Source organism: Tamandua tetradactyla, chromosome 2, assembly GCF_023851605.1.
Source record: "Tamandua tetradactyla isolate mTamTet1 chromosome 2, mTamTet1.pri, whole genome shotgun sequence".
NCBI lineage: Eukaryota > Metazoa > Chordata > Mammalia > Pilosa > Myrmecophagidae > Tamandua > Tamandua tetradactyla.
The window spans coordinates 52,007,002-52,032,665 of record NC_135328.1 but is presented as its reverse complement, the minus strand read 5'-3'; the positions used below and the strand labels follow the sequence as shown (position 1 = coordinate 52,032,665).

Genomic DNA, 25,664 nt, shown 5'->3' with positions numbered 1-25,664 from the left:
ATTCTAGCCACAAAGGGAGAAGAGAAAGAGCGAGAGCAAGCAAGCAAGCTGCAGTCCCGCAGTGACCCCAGGGGAATCGTGTGAGTCAGAGCAGCCATATTGAGCAGGAAATTACTCACAGACGCTGCGTTCCTGCCTCTCCACTCCCCAGAGAATCGGCCTTTTGTAAATGGTTCCTCTGTCAGTAACTGAGGGGGGGATGGGGGGAGGCTCTGCACAGTGCCTTCCTGTCAGCTCCTTCCCTTCCAGCTGAAATCTGATCCCTCCCTTCCCAAAACTCCAAATTTAGAAGCCAGATTGAAACTGAAATTCTTTTCCTGCCTGCCCTGGACTCTTAAAGGCGCCAGGGCTACATTTCCTGAGGCAGCAGAAGCGCTGAAAAGTAGAGTCCCTCACCTGGGATGCCTGAGACTACCAGGGCAGGTCCCCGGTAAAGCCTGGGAGGGGAAGCTCAACTCCATTTTCAACTTTTTGTGGTTTTGTTTATTCTCGTAGCTGTACCAGCCCAGAGTGATCCCAGATCTCCAGACGCAAAACCACCTTCTTCCTGATCCGAGTGCACAGAACCCTGCCCAGGCCTCCAAGTCTTACTCCCAGTGTTCAGCCTTCAGCCTTCCTTTGTCAGGGTGAGCCTGGCCAGGTCACTCACTTGCCAGACAATGGACTGCAAAAAGCTGGTCTCAAGCTCTGAAGAACTAACACATGGAGTGCTGCAGCCAACAATCACACCAGCTTGGGTCTAGGCCAACCAGGTGGGCAAAAGGGGGCTCTTGCTATAATCACCTCAGCTTATGGTGTATATCTCCTCTTAACACACAGTTTTTAACACTATAACCAAGAGCCTAGGCCCAACGTGAAAATCTGGCCATGCAGAGGGAATGAAGAACAGCCCCAAACTCTAAGGAAGTCCTCCCCTCTTCTCCCTATTCACACCTCTCTCCCAATTAAATGTCACGGAAACCTTCCCCAAGTTCAATGTGCCCTTAGCATCACCTAGTGGCCACTTTAAAATCTACTACAGCAGAGGAATTGGGTCTCAAACTTTGGGAAACCTTTTTTTTTTTTAAACCAACATAACCAAACAAACGAACAAAAATACAAAATTTTAATGTGAAATCAATCTCCGTGTTCCCTGACACGCATTCTGGCCTGCCTCCTCACGACCGGGACCCAGGATTTGGCTAGCCACAAGGGGGAGCCAACAACAGCTTAGCTTTATCTCCTGAGTGAGAGCTGTCCTCTCGCTCAGCATAGAAACTGCACCCTTTCTACCCACCCTCCTCCTCCAGCTCATCCTGGGATTTCCCAGGGCTCAGCAGATCCTCATACTCCACTTCAGGGACAAAAAGCAGCATGTGACATGCTCTCAAGGCAGTGAGCCAGGCTGCCTCCAAGTCCTTCCAACCTTGGGTGTGCTACACTTCTGAAGACAGCAGTTCCCAGAGAATGAAGCAGTGGCCACCAAGCCTCAGTACAGCTTTATTTGCTGACTTCGAAAAATGTGTCATTCCTCTCTGGTCTCTGGAGTTTGGCAGAAGCCTGTGCCGAATGCTGACCATGGGGCACTCTAAAGCTACAACTCTTCGAGGAGCTCAGATTGGGCAGCCAACAGAACACCTCCCATGCATAGGAATCCATGGGTATAACAGAGATGTCTCTGGGACCAATGCGCATGAGAACAGGGACAAGAACCCTCTCCAGACAGCAAAACCAGGATATATTGGGGGGGGGGGCTGGTGAGGGGGGAGTGGCAAAAGGGCAAGAAGAATGAAAAGTCTTGACACGTCCCAGAACAGATACCCTAAGAGCAGTATTTCTTCTGAAAGTCTGATTCAGAAAGTGGGGTGGAGCCTAGGAACAGGCAATTTTAACAAGCTTCCCAGGTGATCTTGAGGAAATAAATGGTTCATGGCTGCACTTTGGGAAATCCTGCCTTAGCAAGACAAGAGCTCCCAGTTAATGAACTCCTGCCTAGTGGGTGGGGAGCCCAGTGACTGCCACCCACAGGCGTGCTCATTTCCACCTCCAGCACTTCGCTTAGGCTCCATGTCCTCAACTCCTCAAATGTTCATCCTACACATTCACACACACTTGGCTCCACAGACCTTGTAGGCGCCACTAAAAAGATGCTGAGACTTCCTGGAAGATGGCGGCTTAGTAAGACGCGCGGATCTTAGTTTCTTCTCCAGGACACCTACTAGGGGAGTAGAAACGATACAGAAAGCGCCCAAAGCCACAACAGAGATAAAAAACACAGCGTACCCCATCCTGGAACGGCTGGCTGGCTGAGAGAAGCAGCTCGGGTGAGATCGCCGAGGCGCGCGGGCCTTACCGGGCGGGGTGGCAAGCGGCCGGAGTTACTCCCTTCCCCCTTCCCGGGCCGGCTGGGAGAATTGGAGAGGCGGTCCCCTGAAACAAAGATGGCTGGCGCCCACACCACGCACAGCCCCCGGACCAACTGAGAGAATTGGATCGGAAACCCCCAGGCCGCGGAGAACGGTGACGGGTGGGGGAGGCCCCTGCCAAACCCGTGACTCCCGGGGAACGTGCTCTCTCTCGGGCGGGCCGCTGCCGCTGGCGCCCTCCCGCCACGCTTGTTGCCCAGGGCCGACTAGGAAATTCGGACGGGCTCTTTCCCTGGCTGCGGCGACCAGCAACCCTCCCTGCGTTCGGACCCCGGGCCGGCTCAAGCCGTTTCGGCTAGCGAACCCCCAGGACGGCGAGAGTTTTCCAAAGTATAAGGTCCCACAGCACCTTTTACTGGTGGGACCCGCAGACAAACGGGTGCCACGAGCGCCACCTACTGGGCAGGATAAGAAAAACAGAACCCAGAGATTTCACAGAAAAATATTACAACCTTGCTGGGTCCAACACCAAGAGAAATCTGAATAAATGCCCAGACGCCAGCAGCAGAAGATAACTGTCCACGCTCAAAAGATTGAGAATATGGCTCAGTCAAAGGAACAAACCAATAGCTCAAATGAGACACAAGAGCTGAGACAACTAATGCTGAATATACGAACAGAAATGGAAAACCTCTTCAAAAATGAAATCAATAAATTGAGGGAGGACATGAAGAGGACATGGGCTGAACATAAAGAAGAAATAGAAAAACTGAAAAAACAAATCACAGAACTTATGGAAGTGAAGGATAAAGTAGCAAACATAGAAAAAATAATGGATAGCTACAATGATAGATTTAAAGAGACAGAAGATAGAATTAGTGATTTGGAGGATGGAACATCTGAATTCCAAAAAGAAACAGAAACTATAGGGAAAAGAATGGAAAAATTTGAACAGGGTATCAGGGAACTCAAGGACAATATGAACCGCACAAATATACGTGTTGTGGGTGTCCCAGAAGGAGAAGAGAAGGGAAAAGGAGGAGAAAAACTAATGGAAGAAATTATCACTGAAAATTTCCCAACTCTTATGAAAGACCTAAAATTACAGATCCAAGAAGTGCAGCGCACCCCAAAGAGATTAGACCCAAATAGGCGTTCTCCAAGACACTTACTAGTTAGAATGTCAGAGGTCAAAGAGAAAGAGAAGATCTTGAAAGCAGCAAGAGAAAAACAATCCATTACATACAAGGGAAACCCAATAAGATTTTGTGTAGATTTCTCAGCAGAAACCATGGAAGCTAGAAGACAGTGGGATGATATATTTAAAATACTAAAAGAGAAAAACTGCCAACCAAGACTCCTATATCCAGCAAAATTATCCTTCAAAAATGAGGGAGAAATTAAAAAGATGCTGAAATCTCTCCCAACAATATCTACCAAGCCTCTTCAGACTTCAGAACAACTCTAGTGAGTAACCATCCCCTGGGATTTAGTAGTCAACTCGGACCACTGATTTGCAGGAGGAGATCCTGGAAGGTCAGAAGCTGGATACACCTTTTAGGAGCAGCCTTATGGGGTTGTTCCTTTTCAGCAGCCCACCCTCTGGAGCCAGCCCTGCCATCTTTGGCAGCAGCCCTGCTATTCTGTCTTACTCTAAAGCTAGTAGCCTCATTTTATCTAAACCTGGAGGCTGCCGTGGACCTCTCCCTTACCCACTTCCCCTTACCTCAGTGATAAACAGGATACACTCCAGGAACATGTAGTCTTTGTGGTTCTCATTCACAGCCTTCTCATCTACAAAGTGCCTGGGCTCTAAATATGGGTGGTCTGGGAAGAGCAAAGAGGCGAGGGTTAAGGACCAGTCACTCACATCACCTGGGTACCTTCAGCTCAGCCACAATCAACACCCAGGTGAGGGCCACAGGCCTGCCCAGGGTGCCCTCAATGCTTGATTTCATAGAAGCAATAAATGGCCTTGTATGTGTACATTTTAATATAATAAACTCCAACTCGGCCTCTGACTAGTTGGGACCTTAGATGAGTGATTCAGCTCTCTGAGGTTCATTTTCCTCATCTGTGAAGTGGAGATAAGAAGTGTACCTCCCTCATATGGTTGCTGAGTATGACACAACAGTCATTACCATGTGTAAAGTGCTTAGCACAGTGCATGAGGGTAAGTGCTACTCAATGATGGCTGGTCTTAGGGCAAAGACCCTTCTTCACAGTCTCATTGAGAAGATTGAGAGAGATAATCTACCTGAAGCACTTGGAGCAGTACCTGAAAAAGAGCAAGTTCTCAACAAATGGTCATTTATTAATACTGACTTGTAAGCAATTAATTCTATGTCAAAAGAGACATTATCAACCCATCCTCCACCCACCAGTAGCTCTCAATGAGCTGATCAAGCCTGTAAAAACTGTAAAAAACAGTTCTGAAGTAGGGAAGAACCATGGAAGCAGGCCATTTCTGAGGTCCATAGGAAACAGGCTCATCACCCAACATTTGGCAGCAGCTCCCTGAAGGGCGCCCTTGCACTCAACTCAGTAATAACAGCAGATGACGTTGGTCACTGAGTCAAAAGAGCCCTTCATTTTCAACATAAAACTCTGCAGCTGCTACCAGGAGCTGGGGTGTATTTCACACCGGTACATTATGTGCCAGGCGAGCGCCCTAGCTCCAGCCCACGTCACTTTCCATTATTTCTGTGGCGCTCTGCCTGCTCTGCCTCTGCCTTCCCCAGCCCACCACGCTGGCTTGCAGCAGAAGGTTGACAGCAAACAGCCTCTGTCAATAGCCAGTCTAATGCCCTGTTTTACAACCTGTCACTATCTGCCCTGGGCTGGAGAAGAAAGGAAGACGAGAAGAGGACAGGTGGTGGTGTGGGGAAACAGAGAATGTACCCTCGGGTGGAAGGGAGGGGGTTGGAGAGTAGACATCCCTTTAGTACCTATCAGTTGCGAACTGCCCCAGATGAAGGGCAGAAACTGGAAATCATCCAGGCCCCATACTCCCTGGCTGCCGGCTGGCTCCATCCTGTATGTCTTCTGGAGTTTCCGCATAACCTCAAGATACCTGCATAGGATGGTGGGGGAAGAAAGGCAAGGAAGCAAAAAGTAAAAAGACAATTTCAACCCTTCTACCTTTGGGAGCACAAAGAGGCCAGAAACAACTGCTTAAAAGTAAAACTGGTCTCTATTTCAATTAAAAACATGCATAAGTTATACATCAGCTGTTATTTTCAAAATAATGTAGCTTTATTTTTTCTCATATACTTAGCTTTCTTTTAAACCAGGAAAGGGGTAAAACATCTACTGGGTTATAAGTGCTCTCAACTCCCTCCAGAGAAACTGTAAGACTTTGGGCAGGAGACTTAACTTCTCTAACCTCAGTTTATCCATCTAAAAATTGATGGGAGTTGAATTAGATTATCTCCAAGATCCTTTCTATTGCAACCTTCAAGTTTATCAGAGGCTGTGCATCAGAGTCACCTGTGGAGCTTTTAAACCCACTATTCCCTGGGCCCCAATACAGGCCTACTGAATCAGCACCACCGGAGTGGGGCCTGGGAATCATTATTTTAAGAGTTTTCTAAGTGACTCTGATATACACCTGCGCTGCCTGGCAGGTGGTTTGAGTGGCATAGGGTAGCAGCTCAGAGCCTGACTGCCTGGGTTCAGCTCTGATCAGTGTGATTTTGGTCAAAAGAGAGCTGATTTTTTTCATGCCTCAGTTTCTTCATCTGTAAAATGAAAATAATAGTTGCTACTTTACAGGATTATTGTGAGGACTGAATGAACCAATACATGTTAAGCACTTAGAACAGTGCCTGCAAATGCCATGTAAGCATTAATAGCCATTTGACATTTCTTTCATTTGTTTTTACTCAGAGGTGAAATTTAACCTATTAGAAGGAGGTGTCTTAGACCCCATCCACAAACCTGAGCTTGATAAAACAGGGATAAGAGAATCATCAGCCAATCAGGAAATCTCTTAAGCACCCTGTTCCCCCTCCCCAGCAACCACCCCTCCAGCCCTCCTCTCCCTCACCGATTGAACACCTTGAAGACAATAGCTATTTGGTCATCCACCCGGAGCACCCCAATCTTGCAGAGACAGCAAAGGAAAGCAGCAAAAGCTGCTTCATGCCCTGCAGGGAGAAAAAACAGCCGAGGTTGACAGCCTTCCAGAAAAAAGAATGAGATTGCTTCTTGGCTTCACCAGAGTCCAAATAATTGATAACTGTCCCTCAGGGGAGGAAGGTCACATGGAGATAACAGGGTCTCTGGCCCAACCAGAAAGACCAAGGTTCTTTCAGGAACTACCAGTGGTATAAAGGCCCAGGCTATTGACTTTTTAAAAAGGCATTTACGTATTTGTAGATTTAACTTCTCATCAATTCCACCCTATTTATGTGGGCAGTCACTGTCAATGCCAGGCACTAGAGGCAGTAGTGAACAAATCCCTGTCCTCAAAGAGTTTACGTTCTATCAGAGAGGACAGATATTCAATTTACAAATACTATGATTCTGGCTGTGAAGTAGTAGGACAAGGTGATAATTGGGATATCATGGAGGACATAAGAGTTCAAGGAAGGTGTCCCTAGGAAATGACATTAATCTGAAATCTGACAAATGGGAGTTGGCTAAGCAAAAAGGGGGGGTTAAGTAAGAAGAGTGTTCTAGCCAGAAGAGAGTATGTGCAAAGGCCCTGAAGCAAGAAAAAACTGGATCTGTTTGACAAACCCTAAGAAGGACAGCATAGCTAAAGCAGAGAGAACAAGGAGAAAATAAAATAAGGTGACACGAAAAGTCAGATGGGCTTTAATAGCCAGTGAGGAGTTCACACTTTACCCTAAGAGCAGCGGGGAGCCACTAAAGGCTTCTAAAAAAGGACTGAATGGTACAATTATAGAGTCAAAAGGTACCCCTCTTTCTTTTCCAGTCATGTCAAACAGGAATGGTCAGTCCTGAAGAAACTATTGACTGGACTTTGGGATGAATTCCATGATTCAGAGTATCTAATTGGAGGGAGGTGAAGAGAGAACATTTCATTGATTTCCTGTCCTGTATTGGCAGAATGAAGGTCCTTCCAGAGCTTGGAATGCTCAGTTACTTTCACCTGAAAAAGTGTCCAAATTATGGCCAGCCAGAGTCCCAGCAACCATCACTCAGGAACTCTTACACACCTGAGAGCACCGGCTTAAGAAAATACCTATTGATCCAGTTAGGATTCCCTGTGGGATCTATACCTGAAGGTCTTAGTCAAAATCCCATCTATCACAGTGAACAAAGAACTTTTGCAAAGTCCCCTTGGGGGAATGGGGAGAAACTTCCCCATGTGGAGAATTTCTGATATTCTAGCAAGCAGTGGGACAACCAAATCAATAGGCTGAGCCCTCAATCTTGGTGGTCACCTCTATGAAATTTATTCCTGCAAAAGACAGACCAAGCATACTTAAAATTAGGCCTAAGAGTCACCCCTAAAGAACCTCTTTTGTTGCTCAGATGTGGCCTCTCTAAGCCAACACAGCAAGTAAATTCAATGCCCTCCCCCTCTACATGGGACATGACTCCCAGGAGTGTAAACCTCCCTGACAACGTAGGACAGAAATCCCAGGATGACACAGGACCCGGTATCAAGGGACTGAGAAAACCTTCGTGACTAAAAGAAGGGGAAAGAAAGAAATGAAAACAAAATAAAGTATCAGTGGCTGAGAGATTTCAAACAGAGTCAAGAGGTTATCCTGCAGGTTATTCTTACGCATTATACAGATACCTCCTTTTTAGTTAAGGTGTAATGGAGAGGCTGGAGGAACTGCCTGAAAATGTACAGCTGTGTACCAGTAACCATGTTTCTTGAAGAGGATTGTATAATTATATAGCTTTTACATAATTATATAGCTTTTACAATGTGACTGTGTGATTGTGAAAACCTAGTGTCTGATGCTCCTTTTAACTAGGGTATGGACAGATGAGTAAAAAATACAGATAGAAAATAAACAATAGGGGGAATAAAGGTTAAAATAAACTAGGTAGATGAAATGAGAGAGAGGGGTGAGGGATATGCATGTATGAGTTTTTTTCTTTTTTCTTTTTTATTTCTTTTGCTGGAGAGATGCAAATGTTCAAAAAAATGATTATGGTGATGAATGCACAACTATGTGATAATATTGTGAGCCACAGATTGTATACCATGTATGGAATGTTTGTATGTTAAGAATGTTGTGTGCTTATATGTTGTTTTATTAATAAAAGTATTTTTTAAAAATATCCCATCTTTCAGGTCTCAAAAACATTTGATAAACCTGTTCCCCCAGAGCAGGGTAGCAGAGGAGAGAACTTACCCAGGATTCAGATCCAAGATAGACCTTCTTCAGTGCCAACCTCTGTGGCCTGGGCTCCCTCTTTGAGGTTCACAATCCCCAAGCAAGGTAGCGGCCCTGAGAGAGCAGGAGCTCTTGCATTTGTACAGTTCAGGGCCCTTACCAAAGCAGGAGTCCTTCTCAGTCAAGGCTACCCCTTGACTGAGAGAACACTTCCCTTTTAAGGTCCACACACTCCCTCTCCTCAATCCATGTCAGCTTGGCTGACTGACATGGACAATCGATCCAAAATGTTCAACAGTACAGAGAAACTGGCTAAGAGGCAAAACTTTGAAGAGTGTGTCCCACCATGCTACCAAAGGTAGATTAAGCTCTTTCATTTCTCAGGGCTTCTGTAAGCCGCTGCCTTGAGATACAGTGATTACTCAACAAATTATTTTGGTGATGATAAGAGCATGATGAGCTCACAGAGAGACCATCTTTATGAAGAACAACAGAAATCAACCAGGCATGCACAGGCACATGCATAGTGCATCTGCTCCCCCTGGTGGACCAGGCTGGAGCCACAGGAGCAGCAACAGGCCTTACCGTACTCACCTATACCACGATCAAGATGGCCCCCTCTGGCTGCAGGGACTCTGCAAATTCTTGCTTGCTTAGAGAGCCAAGATAATCCAGAACAAAGAGGAAACATCCCAAGAAAAGAAAGCAGTGAAGCCAAATAAGTGCAAGAGCCCCACTGGGCCCTGGAAGTGGACAGATACCTGTGCCATAGTCGATGCGTGTCGAGTTCCCCACTGACTCCTTTAGGTAAACAGCCACTTCAGGCACAGCAGCTGCCAGATGGGTGGGGACCACAGTGGCCACCAAGTTTTCTGCTTCCTGATAATACAAGAGACACAAAGTGGCAGCAGAAGATTAGGCAGCATCTTGGTGGGCAGGACAAGCATCTGGCTGGGGACCCAGGCTGCCCTACCAGGCCATCCTGGCTCCCTGCTCTGGCTGGCCCACAAGGGGAAGGGACAGGCTCTTCTAGGCAGAAGAGGAAGAACATTTATTCTTACACAACAGAGACTACCCTGAGGGGCTTTTCATCTGCTGGCTCTCTTTCAGAGGCAAGGATCTGGAGGCAAAAGACAGGAGAATTTGGAAAAGAAGCTACTCAATTCTCCCAACTGGTAACTCATTGTAGCCCCATGGAGATTCTGGGAGGTCAGTACTATTATCCCCATAGATGACTCTCTTCATGCTTCCTCAGTAGCAAGAGTTTACACCATATGTCCACCAAAAGACATATACAAGAATGTCTATAGAAGCACTATTTATAATAACCAAAGAATGGAAAAAATCAACAACTGAAATGTCCATGAACAGTAAAATGAAAACTAAACTGTGGTATATTCATACAATGGTATACTATGCAGCAGTGGAAAAAAGCTGCTATACTCAACAACATGGATGAATCTTACAGACATAGTGTTGAGCAAAAGAAGCCAAGCATTTATATAAAGTCCCAAAACAGGAAAAATGGATATTAACTAGGAGGGAGCACAAGGGCCCTCCTGCAGTGTTGGAATGTTCTACAGTTTCATATGACTGATAGGTGCATGGGTAAAAACAAATATAAAAATTCATCAAGCTGTACAGCTATGATTTTGCAGCTTTCCTTTATATAAGTTATAACAATAAAACTCTTTTAAAAAAAACAGAGAAAGAGAAAAAGAATGAATGAGTGAATGAATGAATTATTGCTATCTTTGAGTTCACAGGCAATCCCAAGCAGCTCTTAAGAACGTTGCTAGGTCCTCTGTACTCCCCCCTACTTCATGTGAAGACACTGTACCAAAGAAACTAGGAATTAAGTTTCTCTAAATTCAGTCTATTGACAGCTGGCATCAGCATCTCCTGAAAAGCAATTTAATATCTGTATTCCCAGGCCCTACCCATCTACAGATTCTGCTTCTCTAAGGATGGGGCTTGAGATTCTGCACTCCAATATTTTTTGTTTGCTTTGAATAGATAACACCTTCACGATTTAAAATAAAATTATAGAAGGTATGCATTAATAAGTCTTACTCCTACCTCTGTCCCCATCTACTCCATTTTCCCTTGCCCAAACAAGAAAATAGGCCAAGCCCTTGATTTTGAGGCTTGCCCTTATAAAATTTACTTCTGTAGAGGAGAAGCTGAGCCTACCTATAACGAGGCCTAAAAGTTGCTTCCAGGAGACCTCTTCTGTTGCTCAGATATGGCCTCTTACTCTCTAAGCCCAACTCTGCAAGGAAAATCATTACCCTCACCCCTACGTGGGACATGACATTCAGGGGTGAATGTCTCCCTGACAACGTGGGGCTCAGCCCAAGGAATGAGTCTGGCCCTGGCACCATGGGACTGACAATGCCTTCCTGACCAAAGGAGGGAAAAGAAGTGCAAAAAAATAAGGCATCACTGGCAAAGAGAGATCAAAGAGAGTCAAGAGGCTATTCTGGAGACTACTCTTATGCAAGCTTCAGTTAGACAGTGCTAATTGCCATATTTGCTAAACCCCAACCAACAGCACTCCTGTTAATTTTTAAGAACACTTAGGGCTCTAACTAAAACTCTATAAAGTTCCATGCACTAAGTTTGCTTTCCTGGAACCTATAATTTCCAGAGGGTTCCTAGGCCAGATAAATCCTGAAGCCCAGAGGGACCAGCCTCTGCAAGACTATCAACTAATTACATCTCCTTATCCTTTAGTATTGATACCCCTTCTCAACCCGAAAAAGTCAGAACAGGCATTGCTTAAACATCCCTATAAATCAAAAGGATCAAAGGAAAAAAAGGAGTTATAATAGAAAATAGGATTTAACAAATGATTATGACTGCTGAATCACTACACTGATATTTCTTCTAGCCTCCAGTGTTTTGGCGCAGCTAAAGGGAAAAATTTGAAATAGCGGAATGGTAATGCATAACAAACCCTGAAATCTGTTTTGTAACTACTTCTTGAAGTGTTCTTTGAAAATCATTGCTTTTTCTTTCTTTTCTTTGTATATATGCTTATGTTTCACAATTAAAAAATGTTAAAAAAGAAAAGAAACCAGAGTTTATGTATCCTTCCAGTAATTATTTTTTTAGGCAAATAAGAGCAACACAAAACAATTTCTAATTTTTCCTCATTCTTATCTAAAATTAGCTTGCCATGTATATCATTATACCTAGCTTTTTTTAACCTAACAATATATCCTGGAGCCCTTAACACTGAGTTCTATAGACAGTTTCTTTATTCTTTTTCATAGCTATGTAGTACTCCATAGTATGGATGTACTAACATGAGGTTTTTTGTTTTTGTTTTGTTTTTTTGTCAACAGTATTTTTTTAAGAAGTTGTAGGTTCACAGAAAAATCATGCAGAAAATACAGAGTTCCCATATTTCACCCTATTATTAACATCTTGCATTAATGTGGTACATTTCTTACAACTGATGGACACTCAGGACATTTCTAATCTGTGGCTAATACAAACAATGGCTTAATAAACAGCCTTGTGCTGTGAACACTATGTGTATACATAGATGTATCTATAGTAGTAACTTCCAGAAGATGGCTGGGGAAGAGGGTAAACGCATTTTTAACTTTGGTAAATGGAATTGTTGTTTTAATAGATTCCCCAATGATTTCAAAATACCTGAAAAACTTGAAACCCCAGTACTAAACATTGCAGGCTCTTTCCCATCCTACTCTTAACACAGCCTCACTAGTCTCCACCAGTGCGAGAACCACCCTCCTCCCCAGCCCAGTCCCTAAGCCTGTCTGGTAGCAGACTCACCTCATCGAGTTTGGCATACCAGGTCCTATAGGCTTTGTTCCCAAATCGAGAGGGCTGGTCCTCTGGAGGGGTCTCATCAATCCATTTGTCCAGTGTATTGAGAAGAATGACCAGTTTCTCAATGGCCTGTGGAGAAAAAAATAGAGGGGCCAACCCACAGTGACTAGAGGCCCCCAGCTAGAGCCACAGAGGGAAGACCCAATGCTGCAAGGCAGTGACCCCTGGGCAAGGCACTAGCACCAACTGGCTGCTCTCCTTGAAGTTCCCCCTACCCCCACTCCTTTCTTCTTAACCATCTTGAATGTGATGATGGGACAGAGGATTGTTGAGCACTTCACAGAGAGGGAGCTGTGCTAGGCTGAAGAAACAGGTGTGGCTCCAGCACTGGTCTCTATAGCTAGCCCACCTACCATGGAGGAGCTGCTGGACAGTGTGAACTCCAGCCCTGACTTTTCTAAAAATATATTTTATTGGGTTCTTTTGTTTAGTACACAATTAGTATCTGTTCATCACATAAAACGGAAATGTAAAAGGTAGGCAAATTAAAATCACGAGTAATCCTGCCACCCAGAAGTAAATCCAACTTCTTTTTTAACATACTCTTCTATTTTGTTTTTTGTATCGTGTTTTCTATTGCTTATCCCAGTAAGAATTTTGAAGTCAGATGGACTTGGATTCAAATCCTAGCTAAAACACTGTACAGTTGCTGTAAGACCTTGAATAAATGACTTTAACTCTCTGAGCTTCATCTCTCCATCTAGAAAATGCAGACAATAATGCCTGCCTCCTAAGGCTGTGCTGAGGACTACATAACAATCCATGAAAAATGCTTAGCACAGAGCCTGCTTCAGGTTAATGGGATATATTTATACATACACAGACTCTTGAAAAAATGGATCAAAGGGCACATACTGCTTTGTAGTTAGCTCATTCTCCTCAATATATTAGGAACCTCATTCCACATCAACATGTAAACATAATTTTATGATATCTTTTAATAAATGAATATTTCATTGTACCAATTTAACTTCACTGTTTACCATCCTCACTATTAAATATTTGGGTCATTTCCAATTTTTCACTGCTACAAACAATACTGTGATACTCTTACAACTAAATCTTTGTGAAAATATTGGGCCAATGTCTGACCATGTGTAATGCTTTGGATGGCCAGCACTGCCAGAGAGCACATCTCCCTGTACCTTTCCAACAGAAGGCAGGAACTAAAGAGTGGAATTAATGTCAGAGGACAAGACAAAATCCCAGTCTTTGTAAGCAGCATGAGCATGTATAGGATCTTTCATCCCATAAGGAAATCAGACGGGGCTGTCTATCCAAACCAAAGGTCTCTGAGAATGGCTGGGAGGTACAACATCCAGTATGTCTTATAGAAATGAGCCAGAACAAATGGCAAAGGAACATAAGATGCAGAGGATATTCAGAGTCAGGAAGCCCTGGGAAGAGGGTCTCCTGCCAGGAAGCAGACCCTGCCTGTGTTTACCAAGTACAAACAATATAAGGAGAAACCTCCAGGAAATTCTGGCAGTGGATGATAGCTAGCAGGGTAGATGCCCACATGAAAAGTTGTAACTGGGAGAGCAAGGTATGATCAGGGCTGCTGTTGCAGAGACTTGGCAGAGGAGCAGAGAACCCAAATAGCTGTGTGTATATTGGGGTGGGGGTCAGGGGGGCAATTAGGAAGAAGGCAGACTTGAGCTAATGCAATATATGTTAGACAGTATGCCCAGCTGCATAGCTCTAGGAGGCATAAGTAACGTTGCAGTCCATGTAAATAGTGCCTCCTGGCTTGTGTAATGCAACAATGGCACTGAATGCTGCTCTCCCTCACCTCCCCTTGACCTATGCTTGTGGAGTGAGAAGAGGAAAAAATTACCCATAGGAAGAGGAATTTCCCTTTACACCTGGCTGAGGTAGACAGAGAGCTGCCTTGACGAGATGTGACAGGAAAGTGCCACCAGGGCCTGGTTTTGTGAAGAACTAGACGACCAGGAACGGCTGATGAGGACAGAAGAAATCTGACCCCCTGCAACATGGTTTACGATGGATGGCATAACAATCTTGGCCCCAGGAAGCACCAGCAAACCCCAGACTCCCTGGAGATCTCAGGGTTTTGGCAAGGCCCTCAAGGAGATAAAGGAGATAAAGAAGGCTCCGGAGGCCAGTAGGAGCCAGGCCCCAGCTGCGAGCTCAGCTGAGCCAATGAATAATTAAAAGGCCCTTTCTGAAGATGACTTTTTGAATGGGGGGGGGGGGCTGCCTCTTTCGATGGAAAGATTAGAGGGGAAGGAAGCTATGGGCTGGGACCCCCCTGAAGCTCAAGGATTAATTTAGGTCATCTTACATCTCCCTAGACCAATACTTTCCTCTTGGAGTTCATGGACCAGTAAAATTTTTCCCAAAATTTCACTTGCCTACTTTTTATTTTGTCCCCTTAGTACATAATAAAATAAAACAAAACCTAACAACAAAAATAAACTGTCTTCTAGTTCCTTCATTTTGCAAAAATTGAAAATTTTATCCCCAGAGAGCAAGACAGGCACAAACTCAAAATAAAAAACAGCCCTCTAAACATCAGTCTATTTTACACTCACTATATTGTCCTTCCTTGTTCTCTTTGCTGCAGATGTATGGAGACAACTACCCTAGGCCACTCGCCCCTCTCCCAAGATGCAGCTGCCATCTCTGCAGTAGGAAGCAGGAGAAGAAGCAGAGTCTTCCCAAGCAGCTGTGCCAGCCATGAAGAGAACCCTCATCTGTGCGCTGTGGCCACGTGCTGTGAACTGCGCTTTCTGCTGACCCTGCCAGCTGTGGCAGAAGCTCAGAGATCTCTAGAGACCAAAGTGTCCATCTCTGCCCACCAAGTAAGGTACAACCAACTGCCCTGGCTATGGGACGAACCCTGGCTCAGGAAGAACACAAACTAAAGCAAAAAAAATCTCTCTGAAAATTAGAACTGAATAATAGCTAATTATAACAATAGCAAATAAGAACAATAATGGCACTTTGTATTGACTAGACACTGTGCTAAAACCTACTTGTGGGATTTCAGTGAATCATCTCCATGGGGCTTTGAGTAGATCTCATTACTCTTCCCACTTTACAGATGAGGAAATAGAGGGTCAGAAGGAACAAGGTCACCAAGCCTCAAGTGACAGGATACCAAAACCCAGCCAACCTGACTCCAGAACCCAAGCTCTTAGCATGCTATAATTCTGACAAATAAACAGCTCTTGAGCTAAGTCAACAACTGGTTGGTATGAGTATCTATTGCCAGAAGTCTCTGGTGCAATTAAGGAACCTGAAAGAGATTTGGCAGCTAAGGATTTGCTGGGGTAATTATATTCCCCTTTAATCAGACCTTCCCCCACAACATTCCCTGACCCTCTAGCACAACTGAGCACCCTGACCACTGGCCCAAAAAGAGGCCTCTCTCTCCCCGCCACCCTGCACCCAGAGCCACCTCTTGGGTGGGCCAAAGAGAAACCCAAGAAGCTAGCCTTAGACTGGGTCTCAAGGGAGGCTATCTATTCCCAGGGAGACTCAGCCACCCAGCAGCCAATATGGGCCTAGGAAGTAGCAATTTCACAGCATGAGGGCAAAAGGGCAATGTTAGCTTTGGGACAGAAGGAGAACTATTGTCAGGGCAGCGTCTTACCCAACACAGCCCAAGGCTATGGCCAAAGGTAAGGTATAGAGATAGGTGATCAGGCCCTGGAGTCTGAGCAGCTCAAGGTGGCTCTGGTCCCACTAGGACAAGAACCCAGAGGGCACTGGATCTGATGGGAATCTGCCTCAGCACAGCTCTTGCATAAGCAAGTCTTTAACTGAAACAGCCTTAAAGAAACACCCATCTGGCAATGTAAACCCAACATCTAAACAATGTGTGTGCCCTTCTCAACCCAGCAATTTCACTTGTAGGACTGAATCCTTCAGAAACTATTCCCAGAGATTTACGTACAAGGATATTCAGAACAGTAATGTTTAGAGGATACGACCTTTAAAAGCCTAAAATTAGGGCGTGGCTTAAACAAATGAGGGCACAACTCAACAAGGTAGCCATTTACCCTGCAGGAGAGGAATACCTCACAATTTCCTGTGATACGAACAGAAGAAGATCTGGACAATACTCCCCAAACTATTAATGGGGACTGCCCCTGGGAACTGGATATGAGAGGAAGTAGGAGGGAAAGGTCAGCTTTTTTGTCTACTAGTGATCTCTTCAATGAGCACGTTTACTTGCTTTGCAATGTTTAAAAACGTATAGTTATATAAAACACCATTAAGCAAAAATGCAGGCTATAAAACAGTGTATTTACTATGTTCCCAATTTTATCAATTTTATAAAAATATATCTATTCAGGGGTGCAAGGGTAGTTCAATGGTAGAATTCTCACCTGCCGCACAGGAGATCCAGGTTCAATTCTCAGCCCATGTACTTCCCAAACAAATAAATGAAAAAACAAATCAACAAAAATAAAGCAAATGGTGCTGCCAATAAGGGGATACTCACATGGAAAAAGAATGAAATGTGACTCCCATGATACAGCATACAAAAATAAAAATAAAATAAAATATATCTATTCATAAACAATAAGGAGGATTAGAATTATAGGCACCAAAATGCACTTGTGTTTGGCGATCTTATTTTCTGCATTGTTCCAGTTGTGGACAATAAGCATGAGTGACTTTTTTGAGCTATTTTTGGAAAGGCAGCCGCAGCAGGATCCCTGCCTATGCCTACCTCAGAGACTTTATACTCGAAGGTCAGTTTCTTCCCCTTCACACCCTCATTGAGGGTGAGGATGAATCCGATGTAGTCTGCATACGCCTACCAGACAGAGGAGAAAACAGGGGTATGGTGAGAGAGGTCAGGCCTACTGTACTGTATATCCCCCAGGGCCACCTGATTACCAGGAACCACCCTACTGCCCCTGGCTCCAAACCCATAGCAGGAGAAGTGAAAAGATAACATGAAATACCCCACCCCATCCTTGAAAAAAGCCACACACCAGGGTCAGCCGTAATGTCTGAACCACCGGCTAGCAATTACTGAGTGCTCACTACTGCTGTCTCTACTTAAAAATCCCAAAAAGGAAACCCCATTTTACAGATAAGGAGAAGTGTCATGTTCAAGCTCTCCTCTAAGACCAAGATCTCATCAGAAATGGAGGTTGGAACCTGCCAGTTAACTCTAGAGCTTTCCCATTATACCACCAGGAGTTCAAGGAATATGGTCCAGAGTTCCTTGCCCCTACTTTTCAGCCCACTGACTCTTTCCCAGTAATTGTCCGGGTACTTCCACCACCACAAACAGGCTAGGCTGTCTGGCTGCAGTGTAGATGCTCTGCTCCCAGAAGAAGGAGACATTTTCTACTCAAAAGCATCCTATGAGAGACACATATCCCAGCACACCCATCCCCAGCTTCCAGCTGGGCACTATCTTCCCTGCTGGGCCATGGGTTATACTCAGCACACAAGAAAAAACACTGAGGTATAGCCGCCGCCCCCCCCCCCCCCCCCCCGTAAGACAGTTCCTGGAAGCAAGTGACTCTTATTTAGTCCTGTTTCTTCCTTATCCCCATATTCTTCCTACTTCCTTCCTTCTTACCCAAGCCTTAATGATGCCAGGGGTACCCATGGTAAGTCCTGAGAACCAACACTTAATATCTAGACAGGGGCACTTCTTTCTGTTGGCCCCAAATAGAAATAAAGTGTCATGCTGCAGACCAGGTAGATTATCCATTGCAACTTTCCCAGCCAAGGGCAATTTTGAACCCTCTTTCTATCTGATTTACTGTAGTCAGTATTCATGATCATTACAATCTGACAAGTACCCTGGAATGCAAGGATAGGAAGCAGCAAGGGGTTGTGTCACCCTCCATGTATCCCTACTACCCCAAGGGCTGGGATCTCTTGGTGACTAAAACTCAGGACATACTTATGAATATAACTATGTGCAAAATCTCCACTACAAATAATAATAGCAATAATAATCGTGCCTACTATTCAATAAGGCTTATTGTATGCCTACTACCGAGCAAGTGCTTTTTGCCTTAAATCATTTTAAGTCTCCAAACAACCCTACTTTTGGTACAGGAAATTGAAGCTCAGCCAGGTTAGGCAACTTCCAAAGTCACAGGAAGAGAAAATGGCAGCTTTGGGTTCCAAGTCAAGACTTCTCTGACTCCAAAGCCTATGCTCTTGGCCTCTACTGCTTAGTGAAATCCTATGCACCACGGCACATAAATCCGTCAGTCACCCAATCCCACTGCAACAGGTCCACACACTTGACTGTGGAGCTTCAAAATAAGTGAAAGGCCTCTATCAGGCAGCCCTCAACATACACCCCAGAAGATTAAATGCTTCCAGAAAGTGTTGGTGCCTAGAGGTTGGCGAACTTCTCTTAAAAATCACCAGAAATTAAATATTTTAGGTTCTGCAGACCAGAAAGTCTGGTTTGCAACTTCTCAACTCTACCCAACCCTGGCATTGTAGCATGAAAGCCATTGTAGACAATACATAAATAAATGAGGATGGCATAGAGCACCTGCGGCTCTTCAGTAAGAGGACCTGAGTATGAGTCTTTTGTTTCTCATCTCAACCACTTACTGTGCCACCTTGCTAAGTATCTTTGTCTCTCAGAAACTTAGGATAGGGATGATCACAGAGTCTACCTTAAAAGGTTATTGTAAGTGGGCGGGCCGCGGTGGCTCAGCGGGCAAAGTGCTTGCCTGCTATGCCGGAGGACCTCGGTTCGATTCCCGGCCCCAGCCCATGTAACAAAAACGGAGAAACAGAATACAATAAAACAAGAAAATGTTTAATGTTTCCCTTTCTTCCTTCCTTCCTTCCTTCTCTCTGTCTTTCCTTCCCTTCCTCCCTCTCTCTTTAAAAAAAAAAAAAAAAAAAAAAAGGTTATTGTAAGAATTAAGTGAACACCTAATTCTCCTTGCAAGGAATAAAGCCATGTGTGGACTAAGACAAACAAACAAGTTCAGGGTAGAGCAGTAGTTTTCTGCCAGGGACAATTTATCCCCCAGGGGATATCTGACAATGCCTGGAGGCATTTTTGGTTGCTACAGATGAAGAAGGGGATTTCTACTAGCATTTAGTGGGTAAAGGCAAGGATGCTGCTAAACATCCTACATGCACAAGAAAGCTCCCTGCAACAAAGAATTATCTGCTCCAAAATGTCAACAGTACTGAGGTTGAGAAACTGAGGTAGAGCAACCAAGATGATGAAAGAACTCAAAACCATGCTCTTCAAAGAACTGTTAAAGGGACTACAGTATTTATACTGGAGAAGACACCGGGAGAAAACAACTCAGAAAGGACACAGAGAGCCATCTACAAAAATTTTGAGGGCTAACTTGTGAAATTAGAACCAGACAGGCTTGTTCAGCCCCAAGCCTCAACTAGGTCAAGGCATGGAAGTTACAGAGTTTGAGTGGAATGGAAGCATAGCTGACTCCTTGTAGAGAATCTCCAAGTCTTGTAAGGACCCTTGAGCCTGCCCTTCTGTACAAGTGACATTCCCTACCACAACAGGAGTAGGCGCCTGGCTGGAGCTGAGCCAGAAGTCTTCCCTGAGAATTTGAAATTGGCTTTCTTTTCCTCAGATCCAGTCCTTCCACATGCTGGTACCACAAACCTGGGAGTTGCTGGCTATTATCTTCTGCCCACCATTTGTACTGAGCAGCATACAAAGCCAGTTTGCAGAGAAGGGGAGTTTTGCCACCCCACCCTACCCCTGGTACTCTAAGTCCTCATTCCTGGGTTTTTGTTTCATTTTGTTTTGTTCAAGCTCAGGTACATTTCTGGCCTACTCCATGAGATAACCTCTCCCTTTAACATACAGGCTTCCAGACTTGCTATACTTCCAACCAAGATTCAAAGTGACCCATTCCATCATTTAGGATACTCACGTTCAGCCAGTCCAATAATACTCAAAGGTGAATGGTTTATGAAATCCAGGAACAGTACTCTCCAGGGATACCCTGCCCCAAACCCCAGAGACCTGCAGACAGAAACATCTCTAAGTGCAGTCCCGGACAGGGAGGATGAGCCAACTCCCTCTCACCTCTCTCTCTAGCTTCCAATAGCTCATGCTCTAAGAAGAGGAGCCAGGGATTCATGGCCCTGGTCATGATTAGAAAAATAATAAGTTTCTCAGAGAAGAACTGTAGCCGCATCCCAGTTCTGACTCTACAGTACAGACGTTATTGTTACCTGAGAACGCTTCCATTTGCCCATGTCTGGCACTGTGTGGATCTCCTTTTTTGGAATAATGAAGTTCTGAGTGGCTGGAGGGGTCTCCTCTGAAGAATCTTGACAAAGTAAATTAAAAAACCAACAGTAAATAGGATCCTCTCTTGCAACACATACATACTCATTTTTAAGGAAGACCTCAACACCAAAGCCCTACTATAAACCAGACACCTGCTCCCAGGACAGAGGAATGAGTTGTTAAGCCAAACCAAGTGGCCATCTGTCTTTCCTTACTCTACAAGGAGCAGGGCAATACTGGCAACCCCCTCAACAACTAATACATTCTATAATTCAGCCATGCCCTCACCTACTACTCCTCAACTGGGCAGAATGGTTAGAAAAATAAAACCAAGTTGACTTTTTAGACACAAACAGGCAGTTCAAAGAAGAAAAAAATACAAATGGCTAATAAACATTTGGAAAAAAATGACCAACCTGCCAAATAAGCAAAGAAATGTAAATTAAATGATACCCTTTTTCCTGTATCTGGTTGGCAGATAAGAAACATCCAGCATTGATTTGGGTAAGGAAAACAGGAATTCTCCTTCACTATTGGTAGGAGAGTTAGTTGGCTGGACTTGCTCAGGGGGCAATTCAGCACTAGCTTTTGAAGTCAAAAATGCAGATATTCAACAGTTCAACTTTTAGGAATCTACCCTACAGAAATACACAAAGATGTTCACAGGGGTTCTTTGTGTAGGAAAAACAATTAAACAATGCAAATATCAATCGTTAAGGCAATGGGTAGATAATGATATGTCCATATAAAGGAACTCTCTGCAGCTTTTACAACAACAAAAAAATCTATATTACTGACATGGAAAAACAGCCTAAACGATAACAAGTGAGGAAAGCAAACTGCTCTATAGTATATACAGCAAAATCCCATTTTTATAAAAACAACAACTGTGAATATTAATATATATAACACATATACATATTTAGTATATGCATTGGAAAATCTGAAGGATTAAACATCAAAGTTGATGGTCGTCTCTAGGAGATGAGATTTATAGGAGACTTTGATTTTCTAAGTAATATACTACTTTCTAAACAAGCATGGAGTTTCTATATTTTCAGAAGTTGAGGGAAAGGAAAACACAGGGCAGTTCAATGTGCTGACCTAGAGGTAAACTTTGCATCAAAGCAGACTGCCTACTATGAGTATCCTCGCTAGTCAAAAAATATCTTTCCCACACTGTAGGACTTCCTTCACTTTGTGACACTGGGAAATACAAACCCACATCTCCTGTCCATAATTCTAAAATCCAAAAAACTCTGAAAAACCCAAAGTTCCCTCACGAAAACTTGCCAAAGTTAGGTGGCAAGACCTGAAACTGAACTGATATGAGGACATGTATAGGATTTGTCTAGCCCACTTAGGATATTTATATGCTCTGTTGCAGAAATATATTTGCATTTGATTATGGGGAACTGCTTTCTAAAATCTGAAAAACTCTGAATTTCAAAGCATATCTGGCCCCAAGGGTTTTGGTTAGTGGGTTGTGGACCTAAATCAGGGATTCCTTAGATTAGGAATTTTCCTCCAAAAATGTAAACTCTTCAGGAAGAGTAAGGACTGCCAGTCATTCACAAAGTAGTAAATAGATGTCCCACTGCCTTACTCCTAAACTTAGCTAATATCAGCTGCATGGAGAAAAGAGGATAGTGACCTAAAAGGTTCTGAAACATGTGCCATTTGGGGGAAGAGAGCCTGGCCAGAGAAAAGAAAAGCACCACAAGACCTAGAGACCTAAGGGAAAAGAAAGGGAGTAAAAAATAAGAGCACAGCAAACCTCTGCCTAATTTAAGATTCAAACCAGGGCCCAAAAATGAGAACAGAAACTCTTCCTCTTCTCACGTGTCCTACAAGCTCTGTTTCAGAACCCAGGATTGAGGAGCCTGCTATTAGCAAATTGCTACTTTAAACAACATGCTAAATAAAAAATTTTGTAGGTCAGGCTGGTAATCTAACCACATTGTTTTTATGGGAAAACGTATTTCACATCTCAATCAACTTGTAAATAATCTTTGTAAATACACCTCTTTTCTAAGTTTGAAAGCACTATTCCCCAGCAAGACAACACCTTTCCTGAAATTACTCCACACGGAGAAAAACCTCCAAGCCAGATCAGCCCCTATTCCCAGGAGAAAGCAACCTTGCAGGAATCATTGCTACAAAATACTGATGCAACACACACAAGTCACCAGAACACATAATCCCAAATCAAAGAAACAAGTTTTCAAACACAGGACTGTGATAAATGAGATCAGACCCACAATCTCTCTAGCTCAAATTCTGTTTCTGAGAGGCACATTTAGGTCCCCTTTGACCCCACAGTATAAGACAGCAACTTCCAGAGTTTTAGAGATATTCCTTAAAAATCACAAACAGTATAAGGTATCTTCATCTAACATTTGGGAAATGGTCTACAAGATTAACCTGTACCACGTTTGAAAAGGGTAACGGCAGCCAACATTTGTTGACTACCCACTATATGCCTGGGTTTGCCCACATCATCTTATTGCACACAAACTGCCACTCTATGAAGAAGGTATAGTCACTCTAACTTAAGAGAAAAGAAAACTGATGCTCACAGAGGCCATGACTTGTCAGCCTGTCTGTGTGACTCTGAAGTTCTCTTCACCATTACACTATCTACTTTTTTCCACTTGTTCCAAAACATGCTGTTTCCCAACTTCAAAGAAGGACCACCTCCAGAGTCCTCGACCTTTCCAGCCCTAGACAACCCCCGTGAGCTTTCATCTCCTTCAGCGCACAGTTCTCTCCCTACCCTATCCTCCTCCATGCCTCTTTAGAGACTCATTAATCTCACTGATAATTTTGGTTGTCTTCTATTTCCTAATATCTTTACCAGAATTTCTCAGGGTAGAAGCACAAAAGTTTGCATAAAAGGAAATAAATTCTAGTTTTGAATACCCTAACGGACCATACTTGGCTCTTTGTTAATCTATTTGCGGTGGGGGAAAATATCTCTTCTTCTAATCTTTAAAATTTCTCCCTTCTGAGACCCTCCCAAGGATTAGAAAATGTGAGACAGGGTAAAAGGATTATTAGAATGCTTTCAAAACATTGGTTGTGAGATATATTGTTAAATGAGTGCAGATTTTCTGTTTGAAAAAGTTGGAGTAATGGACATTAGTGATAGCACACTACTGCGAATAGAATTAATACAATTGAATTGTACACTTGAAAGTGGTTAAAAGGGAAATTTTGAGTTGTATATTTGTTACTACAATAAAAAGTAAAGAAACAACAAAAAGCATTAGCTGTGTTTGGCCTAATCTATTTCCTTCTCCATCAGAAGTTTAAAAATTATCTGCAGTCAGTCCTTCTTTAGTTCAAGGGGATCAGCAAATAGTCTTCCCCTTCTTCAGAGCCTCCACCCTGGATTTCCAATCATTTGAGATGAACTAAAAAAAGGCCACAGTGTAAATAAAAGTTACAGGCAATGATGCCAAGGAGACTCCATCTCCTTGCACAACCAGCTTTAAATTAATGGTTTAGATACCAAGGGCAGTTTCTCTCAATAAATTCTCAGCTATTGAAACTCCAGAGTCTGCCCTGCAAGACGCGGAAGTGGCTGGTTAAGGGGGGGCCAGGCAAGCCTACCAAGCACCCCCCCCCCCCAGGAGCCAGGGTCTAATAAAGAAGACATCCCCCAGAATCACCCCTACCCCCCATCCCTGGCAGCTTTGCCACCACGTCAAGGGCTCGGCACGCAGGGCCCAGATGTGAAAAAGGCCTCCCCTTCTAGTCACGGCGCTGCCCACCGAGCTCTCGGGCAGCCCGGGCTTCCTAAGTCCTGTGATGCGCCCCCCAAACACCACCCGACTCCTCCCTTCGCAGCCTCGGGTTCTTGGCCTCTTTCCCATGGTTCTCCCACCACCGCGCTCTCCGGGTTCCTCAACTCTTGTCCCTTCCTCCTCGGGGCCCATCAGCTTTGCCCATCGAACTCTCACAACTCCAGACTTTCCCCATCCTGAGCCCCCCACACCACACCCCTTCCCCGCCCTCACGCCTGACATCGCCCCCGCGCCCCCAGCCCACCTGAGCCAGGCTGAGTCCTACCTGGCGGCGGTTGCCGCTCACCCTCAGCCATCTTCCTCCCGCCAAGAGCTAGTCCGGACGCCTCCAGTCTCCTCTCACCCTTCCCTGCACCCACCCTTCCTATCCCCGACTCCACCCCAGACTCAGAGCTTTCTGAAGAGAAATGAGCACCAGTCAGCTATAACCGAAAACCGAGAATTAAAGTCACCCCAGCGGAGACAACCGCCATGTTGGTGCGGGGCACCCAGGGAGCATGCCCACCAACGGCCGGCTTGAGGGTATCGAGCTTATTGGGGAGAGCTGCAGCCATGTTGGTGCGGGGCACCTGCGGCGCATGCGCAGCAACGGCTAGCTCGCCAACCTACCAGCTAACCGACCGCCGGGTAATAGGGAGGGGGCGGAGGGGGAGTGCGCTGTGGCAGCCATACTTTTGCGGGGCCGTCGCGTTTAATTGGTGCGGCAGACATGTTTTTGTGGGGCAGCACCCCACCTGTCATCTTTGTGCGTGGCTCCCCACCTGTCATCTTTGCGCGTGACACTGACCCTATCTGAGGAACGTTAGAGGACATTCCCGTCAGCATGGTTAGTGTTTTCTTGCCACTGTAAGAGTAACGCTCAAGGATACCAAACGGATTGGGAGAAGCGCACGCAGCTGCCTCCAACAGCTTAGTCTAGAAAAGCGCAGACGCTATTTGGAGGTGGGGGAGAGCTGGACAGTACCCTCATCTTCAGCCTTATTCCTGGGTCCCACGGCTTCTCGGGGACTCCCAACCCCTAACCGTCCCCCTTTTCCCCGCCCCTGGGGCTGGGCCGGGTCGCGAGCTG

At 44.7% G+C, this 25,664-nt stretch overlaps 1 protein-coding gene across 3 annotated transcripts in view; it reads right to left on the bottom strand.

The window, feature by feature from the left end:
- Positions 1-25,194, bottom strand: part of PTPA (protein phosphatase 2 phosphatase activator) — a 34,127-nt gene extending 8,933 nt beyond the window's left edge. The window contains exons 1-8 of one of the 3 annotated variants that reach the window (XM_077146962.1): positions 24,840-25,194; positions 20,729-20,826; positions 17,241-17,327; positions 12,479-12,604; positions 9,433-9,550; positions 6,394-6,493; positions 5,294-5,418; positions 4,072-4,172 (exon numbers count right to left, since the gene is read on the bottom strand). In XM_077146962.1, coding sequence (XP_077003077.1) covers positions 4,072-4,172; positions 5,294-5,418; positions 6,394-6,493; positions 9,433-9,550; positions 12,479-12,604; positions 17,241-17,327; positions 20,729-20,826; positions 24,840-24,891 — 807 coding nt within the window. In that variant the 5' untranslated portion in view covers positions 24,892-25,194. The remainder of the gene's footprint in view (positions 1-4,071; positions 4,173-5,293; positions 5,419-6,393; positions 6,494-9,432; positions 9,551-12,478; positions 12,605-17,240; positions 17,328-20,728; positions 20,827-24,839) is intronic. The other 2 variants (XM_077146966.1, XM_077146965.1) reach the window with 2 other exon arrangements.
- Positions 25,195-25,664: the final 470 nt, after the last annotated feature.